Here is a 9,536-nt window from a genome sequence, read left to right as displayed (position 1 = left end):
CTTTTTTTCTTAAAAATTTACGTAGATATATTTGAAATTCCAAGGACAAATGTTATCAGCAGTCATATGGCATTTTCTAGGGGAGGCCAGAAGAAATCTAACACAAAAATGATATATGAATAAAAATTAAACTGGTACCTTCCAGTTATCAAAACTCGCCTAGTTAACGAGAGATCCCAAATTCGTTTTCTGGTTTCAAAGACATCCGAAACAGTTTCTTAAAAAACCTAATGTACCTGTGTTGATAAGAGTAGAGAATTATGTACTTGTGTCACTTGTAGCATATTGCTGGCATGGTTTATGCGTGCATATATATATATATATATATATATATATATATATATATATATATATATATATATATATGTATATATATATATATATATAATATATATATATATTTAGGTTTTTAAGAAACTGTTTCAGATGCCTTTGTAACCAGAAAACGAATTTGGGATCTCTCGTTAACTAGGCGAGTTTGATAACTGGAAGGTACCAGTTTAATTTTTATTCATTTATTATTTTTGTGTTAGATTTCTTCTGGCCTTCCCTAGAAAATGCCATTTGACTGCTAATAACATTTGTCCTTTGAATTTCAAATATATATAAATGTTTTGTTTTTAATAATAAAAAAAAAACAAAGAATCTGTTTCGTATAGAAAATAAGCGACATGGCTTTGCACGGTGATAGCCGCTAGCAAATGGCTCTCCATCAAGCACCCATACTTCTTTCTGATGTGTATCTTTTCGGCATTATAGGATCTACTGATTGTTTTGTCCCACGCCATAACCAACAGCCATCGCCCATCACTATTCAGTTCTTAAAGCGGAACGGCCTCCTCCTGCTCCTCCTCTTTCAGCGGCACGATAAAGTCAGACAACTTCAGATTTGGAATTGTCTTCTGGCCTCAGCCTAACGGCGACACGACTCTTGTGTTTTGTTTTCCACGGCGAGGAAAAGGGCGGTGGGGCGGCGGCGGGGGGCGGTTTCCCAGTGTCCTTGACGAAGTCGTCATCTTCCTAAAGGAAATCTAGCTACTTACTGCCTGGAGACGTCATAGAAACTCAACAAGTGGCACGGAAGGTTTTTCTAGATGACAACAAACACCAATAACCTTTAAACTGCTTACTATGTGAGACGAATGTTGTGCGGCAGTAAATTCATTCTTTTTTATTTTCCTTTATCTGCAGAGGGTCCAGGTCACGCCAAAAAGCCAGAGTCTGGAGGAGATGGGAGAGAGCCCGTCCGAACTCACTCCCTGACCTTCAACGTGACCGTCCCCAGAAGGGAAAAAATCACGTCTGCAACTCTGAGACTTTATGCGCTCATCACCAGGGATCAGTATACATATATCGGTAGGTGCTACGTTCATGTTCTAATCTTTTTACTATTTAGCCGTATTTTCGTGTTATTATATAAAGTATTCTCTCTCTCTCGCTATGTATGGATGTATTATATATATATATATATATGGTTATGACCAGCTCGTTCCCTCCTTGAAAATGACCTTGACTGGAGGGATGAGAGTTTATCAAAAACAAAAAATCTACAGCAGAAGGTCGATATTACTGAAAAAGGAGGAATTTACATAAACTCTGGGCTTTAGTTTTACATTAACTATATTCACATTAAGTTACGGGTAGGTTGAGGAACTAATGAGGTGGTTGATTGTCGGTGGATGCCGGACACTTGTAGCTGGGAAACGAACCAGACGTGGGGATCAGAATTTGCTCAAAACGGGTTATTTCAATGCAAGCCGTATTCCAAAGGGTTCCCAATTTCTCCCACAATCAGGCACGGTGTTTGTCTACAAAGAGATTGCATTCTAGCATCAGTACTAAGGCAAGGAACACGTGGGAAACGTTACATGCTACTTGCTCTTAGCATAAAATATTACAACCCACACAAGGGGCATGAAATGACTGGGAGCTTACACAGAAAGGAATTCATCTGGGGGTGTTTACTAGCATCACAAAGGAATTAATCACAGCATTGAGCCAAAATTGGGGGAATGAGAATCTGAACAAAGAAGGGGGAAAGTCGCCTTGGAAGAATGGAAATGAAATACAGACAAGAGGCAAAACGATTCCCTGACTGCACTATATTTACGTCTCACAGTCCCTGGAAATCCTGGTTCTGGTAGTCTCCTTATCTGCTGATATTTCTGTGCACTTTTGGGATCCCTCGGAGGAGGCAGGGGGTGCCAGAAGGGGTGAAGTGGAGTCTGCAGGACTTGAGAAAGTCTGAGAGTCTGAGACTGTCTGATAGTGTCTGAGAGAGGGCTGCTGCGGCCCCATTCTTTTAAAATCTCGCCTGGGTAGGCTCCTCCCTCCCCAGGACACCTGTGGAGATGAATTCCAGAGCAGCCAATGGGAATGATGAGGGGTGGTTTAGAGAGAATGGAGGCTTTCAGTTTACAGGGGCAACTTGAGCATATAGTAAATTATTTACTTTTACTTGGCTCTGGCTTAAAATCCTGAAATATATCTAATATATATATAGATATATATATATATATATATATATATATATATATAATATTGATTTCTGCAATTGTTATCAAACATGGTTCAAGAAATATTTGTTGCGCACCAGATAGCTAAGCTAACACCACTTGGTGTCACCCCATCTTGAAGGAAAAGTTGGAAAAATGTTCATATATATATATATTATATATATATATATATATATATATATATATATATATATATATATATATATATACGTGTGTGTGTGTGTGTGTGTGTATGTGCTGTTACATTAAAGATGTGGTCTGAAAGTCACAGGGATGATTTTGAATATTGTTCACTTGTTAGTGTGGTCCACCACTCGAGTGGATGAGGGAGAAAACCTAGGGTGATATTTCTTACATTTCCTATGCTGGGCTCTTTGCAAGTGCCCAGAGGTGCACCTCCCCTGCCTCTTGTATAAATCAAAATGAATGAATTCATTTATCAATAATACGTCTGTCAACGGCGCCAAAAAAATCGCCAGAAAACAACAGCTCGGAGTTGTTAATATAGCTCTCTCTCTCTCTCTCTCTCTCTCTCTCTCTCTCTCAGGGAGGTCTTCAAATTGGGATTTTCTATCCGCACAGACCCCGAGCTACTCCTGATTCCTGACGCCGAAATGAATAACATCACAATCATCACTCACTTGTTAATTACTTCTCTATAAAACATTTGCGGAGAAACTTAGTGATCGGGGATCAAACAAGAATTGTAAATTATACCGAAAGCTTTCCACTTTCTTAGCAGGGTTATTCAGACAAACAGTTTCACTAATAAACGGTTCACTCCGACAATAAAAAGTTAGAAACACAAAAGAAATACGCAAAAAGAATAAAAATAAATGGAAAAAATAACAAAAGATAAAATAGTGAATCCCGGTGGTAGTAACGAAAAATGTGCTCTCTAGTGCAAAGGCCAAAACGATTTGGTTACGAGAACTAAAATTCAGCTCACGCACACACACACACACACACACACACAACACACACACACACACACACACACACACACACTCTCTGCAAGGCCAGAATGACTAAACATGAATGTCCTGGAGAATGACTCAACTTGCTGTACTCAGGTCTCCAAGGGGGTATAAATAGACTTTTTTACAAATAATACAGAGATAGTGACTCCGTACATTAACGTATTGATAAGGACATCTTGTATACATAAAAGACCCTGATGACTTCAACGCAAACTATACAGTGTTACTTTATACTTTTCTTACGTGACCTTTAGACGCAACAGTCATTTGCATTCTACTCCGACGCCGCAAAATGACTTTTCAATCAGAGCTTGACTTACTTCCGAGTCTTTTCATTCAAGGTGAGTGATGTCCAGGGGTGTACTGCAGACACATCCTTTAATTAACCTGAGTGGTAAATTATTAGTATATATTTAGATAATTATTTTAATACACAGAAAAATAGATAAGATTTTCCAGCCTCAGCGCTTGACAAGGGTTTCGTTCTTCCTGTCGCTTCAGCAAATCGGGAGTATTATTCTCTGGCAGTTGCACTTCAGTCAAGATGAAAGAGATGAACAACTTTTTTGTTACAGTGCGATATCAGACATCAGCATGTTTTCCCCAACGAGTGGTTACTCTAAAAATATGCTGGTATAAAAAAAATACTATCAGGAATTGTGCTGATATAACAGTTTCAGTATTTAAAGTTTCATTGGCTATAATAACACACTAGAATTCAGCAACTTCAGAAGATTTTTTATACATAAATACTTCTTTTTCAAGTGGCAACACAACTAATTCCTATTTGTATACATATGTTAAAAGAACACTGAACATTTTTACCCTTGGTGATGACAAAAGAATTATTTCATGAGAAAATTTATCGACAGCGAATTGCTTCAACAATGATACAATGATAAAATTCCAGTAACATTTCTTCAGGACTGAACTTATTTCCTTTACGGTTGTGTCTAGGTTACGTTCATGTTTTATCTTCACTTCCCACTTGCTGAACCAATGACGTTTTAACTTCAATTCCTTTGTCTCGCACTGTGTCAGTTCAGGTACTTCAGCTTTCTCGGTTCGTGTAAGTCCGGCGTTACTGGTTGTTTCATGACCAAAGGTGTCTCAGGGATGAGTGTGGTTTGGAGGAATAGTGGGGCAGATAACAGAAAAATCGTGCAAATGATGATACAAGCATCAAATTTGGCACAAGTGTCCTCAAAGGTATACTAATCAAATCTGCCTGATATACCAATTGAAAATCCAAGATGGCGGCCATTTTCAAGATGGCCACCAAAATAACCACCTGAAGTAGATGTATTGCTTAGAAATATTTTTATTTGTCTGATTTGCATGATCTAAGTGTGGATTCCTATGTTTTGAAGCCTGCTGAACTATATTTTCCTGTTTAAAAAGCACTCTGAGACATATTTCTCAAGATGACCACCAAGATGTTTGTCCTGGCTAGTACATTTTTGTCCCGGCTAGTACATTTTCAAAGTTGTGCACAACGTGCTGCTGTTTCTCGATCTGCTACTGTTCACATATGCAGCTACAGAGTGATGTGCTGGGAAGTTCTGCCTGAGAGCACTTGCATCTTCCTTTGCAAACCTTCTTACTGGAGCACTTTGTCAATTCTTGATATCTTGCTGTAATTGGTGGTAGTGTTGTCCAGTGTATCTGCCATGCTTCTACTTTCTGTGTCCACCTCCATTAGCTGGTCTGCTCATGTGTGGATTACAGTGGGTTGCCTGGCCCCAGATGATCCCAGCCTGGTAGGCTGCATGCTTTGCATGTTTCCTGAGGGCTGCCTGTGTTGGTGGAATTGAGTTGTATGGCCTCTGCTTGTGGGCAAACAGATCTAGTCTTGCTTCGTCCACACCAGTGGCTGCGGTTGATCTGTCGTACATGAGGACGAATGAATCTTTCCAGCCTCTGCATGTCAAGATCACGAATCAATGTTGGATACTGGATGAGATTGATGAATGTTTCAGTAATATCATCAAATATATTCCAAGTCTGCCATGCAGATTTCTTCGCTTTCCCACGGAAGGCAGACACAATGTCACATCCAGTGAATGCGTGAAAGTAGGGGATCCCTTTATCTTTCTCGAGCCCAATTGCAGATACTGGAATCCATCGCATATGGGCTCCTTGGTCAAAGGCAATCCACATTTCCTGAAGACCTAGTTTCTGGAAGGATGGCGGTACAGATATTGCTATGACGAGCACATCTGTGTCATTAGCCTTGATGATTATAGACTTGCTCCCGTCAGTTGTTGCATCCCTAGCGTGAACAGATATTCGACTGTCAGCTTCTTCGTGACAACATGGGGACACACACAGCATCCAGAGACTTCACTGTGTTGCTAATGGCATCCCCTCCTTTTGTAAGATTCTGATGTACCAGATGAGGCCACTCCTGCTTCCACAATGGCACTGGTCCACCCACTGTCTTGTAGTAATGTTCCTATCGATCTCAGTAAAGCCATTTCTATATGAAGGCCTCTGGACATGACAACAAACTTGTCCTCTCCATATTCTTGCCAGAGCATACAACGTTTGGTCAGCAACAATTACAGGTGTCTGCTGTGGGTTCAAAAAAGCCACTGTATCACGGACCTTCTTCATGGCATGCTTGATAGTTGCAACAGACTGTGCCTGGTCTCGCCAGATAAGCATGATTGCTGATATGCTCACTTCAAATGGACGGCTCCTTTTCTGTGTTGCATGATATGCTGACCATGTAATGCTGACTGCATCAGCCACATCCTCAGTGAGGAAGACTTCCTCCAACCAAGAATATTCTTCTTTCAAATGTGACCTGATCGACTCCGGTGCTGGTAAGGATTAGCTTGCAACTGGAGGAGAATTGGGGTTTTTGGTGATGTATGCTGGTTGAATATTGGTGTATGCTTCTGGAAGCTCTGGAACTTTTTTAACTTTCATTTTTTACTATATATCTAGTTTGAGTGGCTCTAGTTCATCACCAGGATTTCCTGTGTTTGGATGCTGGAAAATGGACACACTTGTACCGTGTAAAGATATTTCATCTGTGGTCGCAGTTGGATTATGATCTATGTTGTCAACTGCTCCAGTTGTGAACAAATTCTTTCTCAAGACAGATTACTCCATCTTCCACATACTGCGCAGCAACTGCTTCTCCTAACTGTGCTGAGATTTCTAGGATTCTGTCATATGATATGCTGAGGCCATTCTCATGGAGCATTTCAATTGTTTGTCTCTTCCTCGTCTTGGCAAACACATACAGGCCCATGTAGACTGCAAAATGTGGCTCCCGGTCCTTGGAATGCCTGTGGACATCTGTTCCTTCCTTGTATTTGGCGAAGTAGTTGTACTTTAGTAGTTGTAATGTAGTAAAATCTGATTTCGATCATGCATACAAACTGAAGCAGTGATGGTGGCACAGCCTGTTCTCAGTCTTTGTCATGAAAATATCTGCTGAAATTCGACTTCTGACAGAGCATTTCTTGTCTTATTATCCCAGCGGCTTTTGCTAGATGGATGGCTTCACCATAACGGGATGCTTCTGATAGGATTGAACGTACATCAGTTTCAACAGCCAACAGAACTTCTCGTCCTTGGCAATTAACTTGCAGCTGTGGAATGTGCAAAAGCAGCTGATCCTTTAGTCGAGTAGGATGAACATCAGGCGAGTCAACACCAAGCTGTTCCAGCCTCTGCTTGTAAAGCTTGGTCAAATCAGCAAGCTTGAAAATCGGTGGCCTCTCACGGGCATTTTTCATCTCGCAGATGTAGGTGACTAGTTCAGAGAAAGGAATTGGATATGCATCTTTCCAGTGTTCCTGTGAATTTTCTTTCTCCCACACCTTTAGGTATGCCCGTTCTCGGTTATACAATGCCACCAAACAGCCAGAGTGATATTTCACTTCTGGGGCTATGACATCTCCTGCACTTAGTTTGATGAAAAGTTTTGTATCATTGAATGTTTTGGCACATTCATTTATTCTCCTATTCACTTGCATTGTTATTACTTCTCTAAGCTCCCCTCCTTCAGTTTCGCAGATGAAGCATTCTTTTGTTTTAGTTTCTTGCAGCTTTCGTGGAATCTTACTTCTACTGCCCTCATCACTAGTACATACATGACTTGTTCTTTTTTCAGCTCTGTGTAACTTTGTGTTGTTGAACAGAAGCCTGCAACTCTCATGATATTGTGCCTTATTTTTTCTCAATGCTTCCCCTATCCCGAAACCTTCATCAAGTCTTGCAGGGTCTAGCTTGATCGGTAGCGCATTGAGTGAGCGAAACAGAGGAATATTCTTTGCCAGCTTTGTATATCCATCATCCCCTCTGCTGGCAGGATTATCCTGGGGAGATTTTAGATCTTCTTTCTTAACCTCCTGACTTAGGCAACACTTGGTCCAGTTTGTTTTCCATGATCAGCCAGTAGATTTCACATCCATGAATACGATGATGTTCAGGGTCGAGAGTTTATCCTTTTACCACCCTGTACATGTAATAGTATAATAGGCTTCTTATGTCCTGTAATATACAGTAGGTGCTTTCCTATATGGGATACAACTGGGTTCTTGCACTGTGCCTTACACCTAGTCCGATCGTTCATCCAGTGTCATAAGTCCCGTGCGATCTGTATACCATCCAGATAACTAAAACCCTGTTATCTTTGGTTCAACTCTCCCATGCTGGCATGTCCTGTCCATTCAGGTGCGGCTGCCTAACTGATTTGGAGCTGATTAGGCAGCATTTGGGATACTAGTAGGTAGTTGCAGTATGATGCCAACATAAATTTTCTACTTAGCTGACACTGAACCCCATACTGAGTTTCACAGCAGTGATGTCACCAATGTGCCTTGGTATTGCCCGACAATCACAAATTTCATACATTGCCTTAACTATGTTATAAACTAGAAAATATACATCAGCCGGCTTAAAAACATAGGAATCCATACTTAGATCATGCAATTTGGACAACTACAAATATTCCTAAGCAAAACATCAACTTCTGGTGGTTATTTTGGCGGCCATCTTGAAAAATGGCCGCCATTTTGGATTTTCAATTAGCCAATTGGGCAGATTTGATTGTATCCCTTGGAGAACAATTGTGCCAAATTTGATGTTTGTACCATCATTTGCACGATTCTTCTAAAAAATTACATCTATCTGCCCCACCAGAAGGCATGTGACTATTAGGTCTCATGACATTTTCCAGGGTATGCACAGGGGAGTGCACCGTAATTTGTCGGACTGGGGTCATCCTCAAGTTCCTTTCTCTCGTATTGGATTCTCTGCCATTCACCAGTCACGTATTAAGATCCGGCCGTCTTGGAACTTCTTCCTCTTGTTGATCTACTCAGCCAACAGAAGTTGCTAGGTTACTTGAAGGATCGCCTGGCATGAACTGGACTCTCATGGGCTGGATGTAAAATTTCATTCGGGCAGGCCTGTGGTATGTTCTTGTGTTATTAGCCAGTTCACTGTGCCCAATCCCCTGCTTCGTTTGGAGTCTCTTGGGACCCATTCTGTTATTCGTTTCGTCCATCTATTATCTGACTTTCTCATTGTAAGTCCTGCCCACGCCCATTTCTTTTTCCTAATTGTTGTCAGAATATCCTCTACTTTAGTTTGCTCTCGTATCCATGTTGCTTTTCTTCTGTCTCTTAGTGTTATTTCCATCGTTATTCTTTCCATAGCTCTTTTGAGTTGTAACTAGCTGGTGTTCTAAGGCTTTAGTAAGGCTCCAAGTTTCTGACGCATAAGTTAATACTGGTGGGGCCGTCTGATTAAATACTTTTCTTTTTAGAGAAAATGGCATTCTACTTATCATAATCTCATTTTGTTTACCAAAAGCTCTCCATCGCATGCTTATCCTTCTTTTAATTTCTGTCTCATGTCCTGGGGAAACACTTCTGTCTGTCCTAAATACGTATATTCATTAACAATCTCTAGGGGTTCGTCCATAAACCCATATTTGTTGCCTCTGTAATTTTATTGAGCAGTATCTTCGTTTTACTCATATTCATTTTCAGTCCTACTTTTCTGCTTTCTCTATTGA

General features: G+C 40.6%; 1 protein-coding gene across 2 annotated transcripts in view; it reads left to right on the top strand.

The window, feature by feature from the left end:
* Positions 1-9,536, top strand: part of LOC135221862 (bone morphogenetic protein 10-like) — a 190,460-nt gene that overhangs the window by 158,686 nt on the left and 22,238 nt on the right. For both annotated transcript variants that reach the window (XM_064259805.1, XM_064259806.1), the window contains one exon: positions 1,192-1,356. In XM_064259805.1, the coding sequence (XP_064115875.1) occupies positions 1,192-1,356 (165 nt within the window). The remainder of the gene's footprint in view (positions 1-1,191; positions 1,357-9,536) is intronic.

Source organism: Macrobrachium nipponense, chromosome 3, assembly GCF_015104395.2.
Source record: "Macrobrachium nipponense isolate FS-2020 chromosome 3, ASM1510439v2, whole genome shotgun sequence".
Taxonomy (NCBI): Eukaryota; Metazoa; Arthropoda; class Malacostraca; order Decapoda; family Palaemonidae; genus Macrobrachium; species Macrobrachium nipponense.
Note: the sequence above shows the minus strand (reverse complement) of the source record. Positions and strands in the feature narration are given on the sequence as shown.